Source organism: Pristiophorus japonicus, chromosome 6 (assembly GCF_044704955.1).
Source record: "Pristiophorus japonicus isolate sPriJap1 chromosome 6, sPriJap1.hap1, whole genome shotgun sequence".
Taxonomy (NCBI): Eukaryota; Metazoa; Chordata; class Chondrichthyes; family Pristiophoridae; genus Pristiophorus; species Pristiophorus japonicus.
In genome coordinates this window covers 34250362-34262703 of record NC_091982.1, presented here as the reverse complement: position 1 = coordinate 34262703, position 12342 = coordinate 34250362, and the positions used below count along the sequence as shown (strand labels likewise).

At 41.8% G+C, this 12342-nt stretch overlaps 1 protein-coding gene across 1 annotated transcript in view; it reads left to right on the top strand.

Moving 5' to 3' along the window:
* The window catches only part of alg13 (ALG13 UDP-N-acetylglucosaminyltransferase subunit), a 125137-nt gene that overhangs the window by 79697 nt on the left and 33098 nt on the right, over nt 1-12342 (top strand). Inside the window, exons 12-15 of the mRNA XM_070883944.1 lie at nt 712-790; nt 4613-4721; nt 5258-5322; nt 7716-7816. Coding sequence (XP_070740045.1) covers nt 712-790; nt 4613-4721; nt 5258-5322; nt 7716-7816 — 354 coding nt within the window. The remainder of the gene's footprint in view (nt 1-711; nt 791-4612; nt 4722-5257; nt 5323-7715; nt 7817-12342) is intronic.

Here is a 12342-nt window from a genome sequence, read left to right as displayed (position 1 = left end):
ACATCGTTATTTTTGGCACAGGCAGCAGGCTCCAACCCCCGAGGAGACTGTACACGTTGCGTGGTGCCAATTTTGAATTATAGATCAGGGAAATGTTGGCAAAATATTTCTGGCCTAGAAAAACGGGTGGAACTCTGGCAATATGCCAGAAAACGGGCTTGGGCAAAATTGAGCCCATTAAGTAGCTCATAACTGTCAATTCTTTAAGTAGCCCATAACTAAGATGTTTGTTTTTAAAATAGATCGTTATTTTTAATCCATAGTAGATGGCATAACACATGAATATCAAACGTATTCACTTCAGTGAATTTTTTTTGTGTAAATCAATTTGATCTGGATACATGTTTTAAAATTAGTCATTTTATGGTTTGTTGAAGCTTGTAAAAAGTTTAACAAACGTGGAGCAGTGATGGGAGTATTTAATGAGAAAAAATAAACATTTAATTGAACTTGGGACTACAATGTGCTTGTTGGAACTAAGATGAATTATTAGGGGTGGAGGTTCCATTGGTGCACTTAAGATGCTACTTGTCAACTTGCATACCAGTATTTCCACCAATTTGAGAAAATAGGTTGTAGATGTTTTTGAATCTGCCAATGCATCATTTGTTTTAAATCAACTAATGGTGTGTATGTATTGAGATTTTTAGGTGAAAAACGTTTTGGGTTTTGTTTTTTTTAAAAAAAAGGATTTATTTGCTTCTACTTTAGGAAGAACGATGCAGAAAATAGTGATCAAGAGAGCTCACCAGAGGAGAAAACAGCAAAACCTGGAGCAGAAGAAATAAAGGTATCAACGTTTCATAAAAGTTTGTAATGAAAGGAGTTTTGGGGCATTGATAAACTTGACCTTTATGTCTTGACATCCCATGTTAACACCAGTACCACATTTTTCATAGCAGGCAATTTGCATTTGCACACGTGAAAAGAATATCTTGTGGTTAGCAATTGGTTGTATGTGGCACAAAAGAACTTGCATTACCATAAAGCTTTCATATGAGGATGTCCCAATGGACTTCACAGCCAGTGAATTATTTTAAGTGTATTCACTGTTAATTAGTCTGTTAATAACTTGCATAAAGCGAGGTCTCACATACAGACTGTCTGGCAACTATCTGTTTGCTTTTGGTGGTGATTGCGGGATGAAGGTTAGCTAGGAGAACTCCCTTATTCTTCAAATAGTGCCATGGGACCTTTTGCACCCAACTAAAGGGACAGGTGGCGTCTCTGTTTAATGGCTTATCTGAAAGACAGTGCAGAACTCCCTTCAATGCGGCACTGAAGTGTCAGCCGCATTATACACCTGAATATCTCGAGTGGGGCTTGAACCCTCAATCTTCTGACTCTCTGGTAAGACTGCTACCAATGGAGGTAGTGTGCTGATATGGATTGAGAACTGGTTGTCAGACAGGAAGCAAAGAGTCGGAGTGAATGGGTACTTTTCAGAATGGCAGGCAGTGACTAGTGGGGTACCGCAAGGTTCTGTGCTGGGGCCCCAGCTGTTTACATTGTACATTAATGATTTGGACGAGGGGATTAAATGTAGTATCTCCAAATTTGTGGATGACACTAAGTTGGGTGGCAGTGTGAGCTGCGAGGAGGATGCTATGAGGCTGCAGAGTGACTTGGATAGATTAGGTGAGTGGGCAAATTCATGGCAGATGAAGTATAATGTGGATAAATGTGAGGTTATCCACTTGTGGTAAAAACAGAGAGATAGACTATTATCTGGTGACAGATTAAGAAAAGGGGAGGTGCAACGAGCTGGGTATCATGGTACATCAGTCATTGAAGGTTGGCATGCAGGTACAGCAGGGGGTTAAGAAAGCAAATGGCATGTTGGCCTTCATAGCGAGGGGATTTGAGTACAGGGGCAGGGAGGTGTTGCTACAGTTGTACAGGGCCTTGGTGAGGCCACACCTGGAGTATTGTGTACAGTTTTGGTCTCCTAACTTGAGGAAGGACATTCTTGCTATTGAGGGAGTGCAGCAAAGGTTCACCAGACTGATTCCCGGGATGGCGGGACTGACATATCAAGAAAGACTGGATCAACTGGGCTTGTATTCACTGGAGTTCAGAAGAATGAGAGGGGATCTCATAGAAACGTTTAAAATTCTGACGGGTTTAGACAGGTTAGATGCAGGAAGAATGTTCCCAATGTTGGGGAAGTCCAGAACCAGGGGTCACAGTCTAAGGATAAGGGGTAAGCCATTTAGGACTGAGATGAGGAGAAACTTCTTCACCCAGAGAGTGGTGAACCTGTGGAATTCTCTACCACAGAAAGTTGTTGAGGCCAATTCACTAAATATATTCAAAAAGGAGTTAGATGTAGTCCTTACTACTAGGGGGATCAAGGGGTATGGCGAGAAAGCAGGAATGGGGTACTGAGGTTGCATGTTCAGCCATGAACTCTGAATGGCGGTGCAGGCTCGAAGTGCTGAATAGCCTACTCCTGCACCTAATTTCTATGTTTCTAAACCTAACTTATTATTTTTAAAAAAGCGTGTGGCCAATTTCAGGAAAACCTTTTGGAGAAATTCCTTCAACATTCCAAAGCAATGAGACATGCTTTAGGAGACAATGATACATCACTAGATGTGTATATATAAATGAAGTGTCCCAATTATCACATCTTCAAATAATGACAACACCTTCATCTAAAATAGAATAAGAAAATTCATTCCTGTGACCACATTTCCAGGATATAGCTCTATTTTATTTCCCATTTTGGCTCACTTCACTGAATTACACAAATATATTGTGCTCGAGTCCTGGAGTGGGGTGTGAACCCACAACTCAAGTGAGAGTCCTCCCACTGACCAAGCTGACAACAGGCTGTACTTTTGCTTTGTGGATTACTTTGTAGTATCCTTTGCAAATGTTTTTTGTCCCAAACTTAAATGCTGCATTGCAGGACTGAAGTCGCCGAGTACTTTGTAGGGTATTGCATAATGCTGTTGTTGGACGTTCTATCATCATAACTGTTCTTATCCAGTGATAATGACATTTCTTCTATATTTTCACCTTGCTCTTGTGCTGATGGTGTTTTAATGGCTCAGAATTTTCAGTCAGCGGTGGAGCGACAGCGCTCAAATAAAGTTGCCCACAGCGATCTAACGATCTCTGTGGAGTGACTTTCAGCTCTCCCAACCTTAGTTTGAATCTGGCACCAAATCAAGTGAATCTCCAGCGTCCAGCAACAGTGATGTCAACAAACAGGCTGAGCAGCCAATCACATTGAATAATTCTCAGACAGAAAACCAGGAAGTAAAATGCAGATTCTAAATTACATTTTTATAAATTTTTACAGAGCAAAATAAAGATTGGGACATACATGTAGAATTAAGGTAGAAGCTGAAATATCATTTAATTTATTTTAAAAAACCATTGTAATTTTTTGTCATTTTTTTCTCCAAATATGAAATTAGCTTTTCAGGGTCAATTCAGCAGTCAGTATGCCTGCTGTTAACCCGTTATACCTCTTTCAACAAGGCTTATCTTTTTTAATGGTGTGGAGGGGGGCTTTAACAGTGATATTCCAGCATAATAGAGGAAATTTTCATCCTTCAGTTTGATTTGAATTGATTGATGGCTCTGGGGAGTTCCACAGTGCAACCTGTGGCGGAGCAGGGAATGACTGACCGCAACTTCTGGATTTTCATGTTTATCTGCACGTGCACTAAATCTTGATGTTGCTGTCAGTTTGAGGGGTTATGACGGCGAGCGCTAACAGTTTCGCCGCCATTACCACTGCAAATCCATCCAGTATCTGCACTATGGACTGAGAATCTTCAAACAATAAGTACAGGTAGAGCATCTGCAAACCTCTGGACCGAGGCCGTTCCGGATATCAGCGGGGCGGGATCGGCAACGTTGGCTGCAGGTCGGGTGTCAGTGACTGGGGAAAACCTGCGTTGAAGACCTGCAAAAAAAAAAAAAAGGTAAGTTAATGTTTTTATTTTTCAGCAATTTAGTAGGTAAGGATTTTGTGAAATTTTATTTTTTGGAATTTGTTTTTTCTCCCCCTCCCAAGGCCCAACTCGCAGCGGTAATTTAAAAAAAAAAAAAATGTCCGGATTTCGGACGATCCCGCCATGGTTCGGCCCGGATTCCGGAACATTCCTGATTTCGGACGCTCAATCTGTACTACCAAAGCTAAAAGGTTTAAAATTTATTTTCTACAAATTGTGAACATTTTGGTAACTTGCCCTTTTGATAGTTGTCCTCAGACCTGTAATCATAATTAATTTACCTTTACAAATTTGACTTCTGTTGCCAACCAGCCTGCAATGATTTCTTTTAAAACTTGTAAAAACAATTTTTCAATGCTCGAGTAAACAAGATGAGTTGTGCTTTATGGCTACCACTGCTATGGTCAGAATGATCCAATTTCAACTTGAAATTATTTCAATTGCAACCTTTTTGTAATTCCTACATTTTATTTAAAATTCCGCTCAGTCAAAATGTAGAGGCATCCAGTATTGAAAATATTGAACTGTTTTGTTAGGAATACAAGTTAAGATTTAATTGCTATATTTACACTTCTGATTTAGAGCATTTATGGTCACTAGCTTTTCTTGGTTCCAGCATTCAATTGATTTCTGTATTTCAGACTGTGGATGGCCCATCAAAGATGCCATTTCCCTTTAAGGTGTTGAAGGCATTGGATTCAGAAATTTACCGCAATGTGGAGTTTGATGTTTGGCTCGATAGCAGGAAAGGTATAAGCCATAATTAGTGGTACCACACTTTCTTAGTTTTGGGGAGGATAGAAAAGGTCCATGTAAACTTAGCCAAAGGCCTAAAGGTATGTAAATAATTCAGCATGGCTACTTCTAACATCGCTAGAATTACTAATATAATGGTTTTAAAATGCTAATGATTGCTGCAGTCAACCTATATCTGATCAAACCAGAATCTCCAAAGCACTTTGCAGTATGACGAAGTCCACTATATATATATATATATATGCACTTCACAATCTGCTATCTTAGTCACTTTCTCTGACTCGTCCTGGTTGAACTATGTCTATTCATGATATTAATCTAATGATCACTTCCCATATCCTGTTTCTGGTCAGAAACTGCACCAGTTTAGTTGGTTTTCTTTGTTAATAAATGGACACTACCGGTAAAGTATAAATATAGATTTATTAGTGTTCTTTTTTGGGAGACAATAAGGTAAACCCCTTGTACCGAGTGACTAGCAAGGTTTGTGTTGTATTTTTAAAGGCATCAGGGTTTTCTTCTTCTTGCAGAGCAGCAGAAGGTGGACTATATGGTGGTTTCTGGAAGGCAATACTGTTTAGGGGACAAATGTCAGGTGAGTTACTCTAGGGAATTTGAGCAATTATATTTAGCAATGTTAGAATTAAATGTTTTGAATAAATGAAGATGTTAGTTTTAATTGGTAGGAAATTTATGAAGTTTTTGTGGAAAAGACTTCATTCCCGGCTAGCCTTTTCAAAGCTTTTGGTGGTTGTGGTTGCCTGTCCCCTGTTTTTATTCTTCATTATTAGCAGCGACTGTCTCAATCATGTCTGACATTGAATGTGACTTTTTGTAAAAGGAAGAACTTGTATTTATGTAGTTCCTTCATGTCCTCAGGGCATCCCAAAACATTTCTCGTGAATAACTTTTTGAACCTGTTTTGCAGACAAATATAGCATCAATTTTGTATACAGCAAAGTCCCTCAAATGGCAATTAAGAGAAATGACCAGCTATTCAGTGTACATTAGGAGGCAAGAATAATTGGAAATAGCAGATGAACCACTGACTTCAGTATTTCAAAAAGTTTAAATATTTAAGTGAGCCTTGTATCGATGGTCACCAGATCTCGTGCCTTTCACAGTGCCACCTCCAAGGTGCCCTAGTCATTTCTCCCTTGACAGAAATCTGGGGCTGAGCACAAGCACACATCCACATTTCACCACCACCTAAAATGTTTAGGATGATTTTTAAATAAGATTAGAGAGTCGGGCGGGGAATAGAAATGAGAAATCCTGATTTTTTTTTTTTGGAGCAACTGGTGTAGAACGGAGTATCTTTAGAAATTCAAATTCTCGGCATTTAGTTTGCTCCAGTTCGAGTCAGTTAGAACAGTTTCACTTTGGAACAGAATATTTTTTCAAAAGGGGGCGTGTCCGGCCACTTACGCCTGTTTTCAAAGTTTCGGCAGTGAAAACTTACTCCAAACTAACTTAGAATGGAGTAAGTGAAGATTTTTGTACGCTCAAAAACCTTGTCTACACTTTAGAAAATCAGGCATTGGGGGGGGGGGGGGGGGATTAATGGGAAGTTTGCAAACAGTAAACACTTCAGATTTACAAATAAAGAGTCATCATTAATAATAAATGATAAAACATCAATAAATCAACTAATAAATCAATCAAAAAAAATTAATAATTTAAAAAAAATCAATAAATAAAACATTTTCTACTTACCGACTGCAGCACCGGGAGCCCTCCAACAGCGTGCTGGGATGCCGCCCCCCCCCCCCCCCCCCCCAGTGTCTCTCTGTCAGTGTCTCTCTATCTCTGTCTGTCTGTGTGTCTCTCACTCTGTCAGTGTCTGTGTTTCTGACAGCGAGAGGAGGGGGGTAGAGGGAGAGGAGAGGGGAGGAGAAGGGAGGGTGGGGGGAGGAGAGGGGAGGAGGGGGGGGGGGAAGAGGAGAAGGGGGAGGGGGGGGAAGGGGAGAGGAGAAGGGGGAGGGGGGGGAAGGGGAGAGGAGAAGGGTGGGGTGGGGAAGGGGAAGGTGGTGGGGGGGAGGCTGGCCGGGCCCAAGACTTCGGGCAGGGCCCGTCCCCAGCACCAGATTTACAGGTAGGTGGCGTTGGGTCGGGTCCGGGGGCGGTCGGGAGCACGGGTCGGGTCGGTGGGGGGGGGTGGAGGGAGGATGGAGGTCGGGTTGGTTCGGGTAGGGGGGAGGGAGGGAGCGTGGGTCAGTTCGGGGGCGGGAGGAGGGCGGTCAGGTTGGGTCGGGGTGGGGGGGGGATGCGGTTGGGAGCACGGGTCGGGGGGGGGGGTGGGAGGGAGGTCGGTTCGGGGGGGGTGCGGGCGTCGGGTCGGTGTCGGGGGGAAGCAGGAGCCGGGCGTGGGAGGAGCCTTATTCACGCAGCCCCAGTGAGGCCATTCGGCCAGGGCTCGGGGCTGCATGCTTTGGGCCCCTCCCACACAGTTTTGGGCGCCTGGAGCTACTGCACATGCGCGCCCACTGTTTTCAGCGCAGGGACCTAGCTCCGCCCCCTACACCTTGTGCTGCGCCGCGTCCCCTACACCTTGTGCTGCGCCGCGCCCGGCTCAAGAAGACCAGCAGGGAGCCGGAGAATCTGGAAGTTTTTTTTAGGCGCACTTTGTGGCGCGAAAAACCGGCGTCCAGGTCGGGGCTGCGCCGTTCTAGGCGCGGCCCGAAACTTGGGCACCATGTCATAATTGGCTAAACTTGGCCTCAAAAATTAAAGAACCATTATGACTTCCATATTCTGCCTCAAATATAGTGTGTTTTATATTTGGCAATTTCTTTGGCGTCTTTATTTTGATCCTGCATCTGCGTTAAATGCTGACTAGTTTAAAAAGCTGTAAGCAACATGTAGTAATAGTTGCATCAGTGTTTTATTTTACATCTAATTATGTGAAATAAGTCCAATAAATTCAGTTGCATAATTTGTACTTTATCAGAGACCTGCTGATCAAAAAAAAAAAGCATATTTCCACAGGTGAAACTTGAGCAAGGAGGAAAATACTACAACGCTCATATACAAGAAGCAGGACAAGATGGCAATTCGGTGACCGTCTTCATAGAAGAGCTAGCTGAAAAGTTAGTTTCCCATGGCTTTTATTCATTACAAAAATGTTGCTCTGATGTTGAGCCAGTAAAACATTGTGGCAGTTGTAATTGTAGCCAAAGTAGAAGAAACTGGCCACTCTTAGCACTTTGGTGTTCACCCCATTTAAGGGTAGGGCACTTGATAGATTAGTGTATAATGAGCACCATCTTGTTTATAATGAACACCATCTTGTTATCCTGGGAGCAGGCAATATAATTTGAATTGTACCAAATTATAAATCTTCTACACTGTAAAAGTGAAACTGCTAGATTATAGTTGCCAAACAAGAGCCCAAACCTATAGTATTTCTCTTACTTATCTTATGAAATAAATGTACAGTAAATGGGGAACATTAATATGGTAAAGCATGGTGTGTCATTAAAGGGAAGCATATTGAAACAAGTGGACTTGTTTTGACTTTAAACTGTTTGATGCCAACCATGTATAAAGTATTTGAGGATAATAGCACTAATGTAAGAATGTGATGTAATGGTTTTTCAAAAATGGGTTCTATAAAACACAAGATCATAACTTGAAACTATTTCAAAATGTTAAGTTTTTTTTTAAGGTCTTTAACTAAAACTCCAATCTAGTACTGTATTGTCAAATTCAGCAATGGTAATAATGGGAAAAGTTGATTATAATAGAACTAGCTTGCTTTAAATCCCTTCTTCAATTGCTCTGCACCCCCATCCTTCATGAAACAATAAAAAAGCCAAGCATCATTCCCTGCCTGAGCAGGCAAACTATTTTACTTCAATTTTTGCCAGTGATCTCCAAACTCATCACTAACTGCTCTTGTGCACCACCTAGTGCAAATTGCTGTGAAATGTTGACTGTCATTGGACAGCCTTTGCTCTGTACTTATCATTGACCAATAAGGGATTGCTGCATCTTGTTAGTGTTCAGGACTACCTCTCCCATAAGAGTACTTTAGCTTTGTATTGAAAATACCTGAAATTATGTAACTTTTGCAACTCGAGACCTGCATCTATGAAATCCTTTTGAGTGGGTTAGGTGATGTGATCTTTTGTTATGATCAGTGCTGCTGTTGGGTTCCTTTTCCCTGAATAGCCAGTCCAGTCATGCACACTTTTGAATAGTTTGCTCCCTTTGGTACATCTCAATGTAATGGATATTCGAGCAATTTTCAGTCTAGGCTGCCCATTAAAGTAGATGATCACACTTTAAACCTGTTTATTAGTCAGGGGTTTATTTTTTTTAAAAAGGGAAACATTGAATAAACACCGTGTTGGAAAATACACAACAGGTCAATCAGCATCTGTAAAGAGGAAATACAATATTTTGGGTACAATCCTTTTGAGAAAATTGACTTAAGAAGAGGAACAACGACCAAGATGCACATTTCAATCATTGATTATTACAAGTTTAGTAAGGCCCCATTTGGAATATTGCGACCGTTTAGGTTTCCCCCACCTCATTGAGACATGAGGTCATTGAGCTATAAAGATAGACTTGATGTCTTGGGTTTGTACTTGCTGGAAAGATGGGTGTTGTGTATCTGTAAAGCATGCACTCCCAGGTGTTTTTAGTCAAACTAGCCAATGGACAAATTTGCAGAAAGCACCTGGACCAAACAAGGCTGCGGTTCACAGACTGCCCTGAACATTTCTGCTCGCAAACACAGTTCCAGTTAATTTATGAACATTTGCTAGCACTTATGTGCTGAGAGATTTGTTTGGTGTTATCACTAGTGGACATAAACGCTTGTGTTATGGCAATGGCCTTGCTGAGGGGCGGAGTCTCTACAGTCAAAGGTTTTCGTAAAATGGTCTTGTGGCCAATCCCCAGTACAGAAATGTCTGAGCATTTGCTCCAGGTAGCCATCAAACTCGCATTGTCCCGCAAGTCGTCTTAGCTCGGCGACGTAGCTCGCCACTTCCTGACCTTCAGATCGCTGGCACGTGTAGAACCGATACCTCGCCATCAGCACGCTCTCCCTCTGGTTAAGATGCTCCTGAACCAGTGTACACAGCGCCTCATACGACTTATCTGTGGGTTTCACCGGAACCAGAAGATTCTTCATGAGGCTGTAGGTTGGTGCCCCTAAGACTGTGAGGAGGACCACACTCCTTTTTGCAGCGCTTCCTTCTCTGTCTAGCTCGTTGGCTACAAAGTACTGGTCTAGCCGTTCGACATAGGCTTCCCAGTTCTCACTCTCCGAGAACTTCTCCAGGGTGCCCACAGTTTGCTGCATCTTTGCGTTGGATTCATATACTTGTCGCCAATTATTGTGTTCCTAACACAAATGAGACTGCACACAGGGAATTTAAAGTAACAGTGACCTCAGTCTTTAATACGACACTCCAGAGTGAGAAACCAGGCCTTAGGGGGCCGGCTTATATACAGTGCTCCCAAGAGATGCTGGGATCCCTTGGGACTTCAGGGGATGCACTCCCTGGTGGCGGAACATGGGAGTGCATGCTTTACAGATACACAACAATGGGAAACTTGGAGGGTATCTGACCCAAGATTATTAAAGGCATGGACATTGTGCAAATGGATAGTGTGTTCGAGGTGATGGGTTGGGTGGAACAATCGCACATCCAAACGGAGAGTGAGAGAAGTCTCAAAGATTTGCTGTTCCTAGAGGGTGATCAAGCTGTGGAACAGGATTGCAGAAGAGGGATTGACAACTGATTCTTTGCAGTCCTTCAAAAAGGTGTCAGAGATTTCTGGAAAGCTGTGTGATCACAGTAAGAGGAAATTCAAATTAATGGATCTGGGGCACACTTGCTCAAGGGGTTAGAGAAGAATTTTTAACAGTGGATTGTTGAATTTGTCAAAGGTATCTCTTTTTGCCTCTCCCAGTATATAATTTTGGGGAGAGGGGTGATTTCTTGAGCAGAAATAAAATCAGCTGAAGGATGGAGACTGGCAGGTAGTCTAATCTCATGCTGGATATATAAATATAAAGAAAAAGTGGCAGGGAAGAGGGGTTTGGATTTGTATTTAATAGTTTTATACTCTTTCTAATGAGTAGTTTGCAGTCTATTTTGTCTTTTTTTTGAAACTTCAATCCTATTAACAGCATGTTTCTTATATTTCACTTGTGCCAAAGGGTTAAACCCAAACACTAACTTGTCTTTGTTTATAAATGTTGATGGACTTGCTGTGCATTTCCTGTGTTGTGTAGAAGTACAATTTGGTACTCCCCAAGTTTATTCAGTGTGCAGTTAAACCATAGTGGTTCAGAGTCTGATCTCTGTCCATAATGGGCCTAAAATTCCGGCCTTGCCGGGTCCATTCAAAGTGCGCACGGACCCGGCGAGGTCTCGCATGCGCCGAAAACCGGCTTTTCCAATCTGTCAAGTTTTCTCTTGACAGATCCTCCGCATCTCCGGGAGAAGGACATTGGCGTGGGAGAGATTGGGCTATTTGCCCAACTCATACCCAGTGAATGTCCTTTAAATTCTCACACCTGGTAAAAGCAGGCACATAGCCTACTTTTACCAGCATAAGAGTTTTAAAACATATAAAAATTAAATTTAAATACACATTTTTATAGTAAAAACCCTGTCCATTTTAAGGAAAGTTTATTTTAAACCCTATTAAAACACCCCAAAAAATTCCCAAAATGTTGTCAAACATTTAATTAACATTAATTTCAATTAATTTTAAATGTTTTTTAATTTGTTGTTTTAAGGGTTTATTCTCATTGATGATGTGAACTCAAACGGAATTCCCATTATTAGTGAGAATACTGCAGAGTGATTGGTGGTGCAGGCCCACGTGACGCCAGCTTTTTAGTACATACGGGGAAGTCCCCTTGTACACTACACACAGATTGAAACCTCCGACCGTAATCAAAAGTGCCTCCAGGTCCACCAGATAAAAATTTTCGTGTAGGAGGCGCTCATCCTCAGGAAGCCTCCGACCGCAATTTTACCCCCACTGAGTTAATTTATCACAACAAAAGTAGAAGTGCTACAATGCGATCTCATGCCTTTTGAATTAAGGATCGATCTGGGTGGGTCTCATGATATCTAGTTTCCCCTGCTGGAAGTGCATTTGTGGATGTCCATTTGAGACCAGTTTCAAGCTCATCTGTGATGCCCTGTGGTCAAGGCTCCAGTGTAAAATAGGTGCTTGAGTAAGGCAGTAAAGGATGGCTGCTGCTAATGGAACCATGTGACAGCAAAGGAGATGTTCCTTTCAGGAGTGAAGAAAAGATAATATACAAGAAAGACGAGAGAAGAAAAAAAATTTGTAGTATTGCATTGTTTTTTTTATTGCTTTTTCCTTCCTGTAGTACTTCTGGGAAGGATGACCAGATTGTAGCCAGCTTTTGTGAAGCAGCAGTGCCCACAATTTTCTCGACAACTTTTGCCAATTTATTTCAAAACAAAATGTATGTAAAGATATACATGATGTCTAAACTGTTGTTTTCCTAAAGGAAAAGCTATTCTATTGCAAAGTGGAATAAATGAAGTGTTACCAGATGAATAATTCAGAAATGGTATAGCATGTGATTCAAAATACTTCACAATGCTAA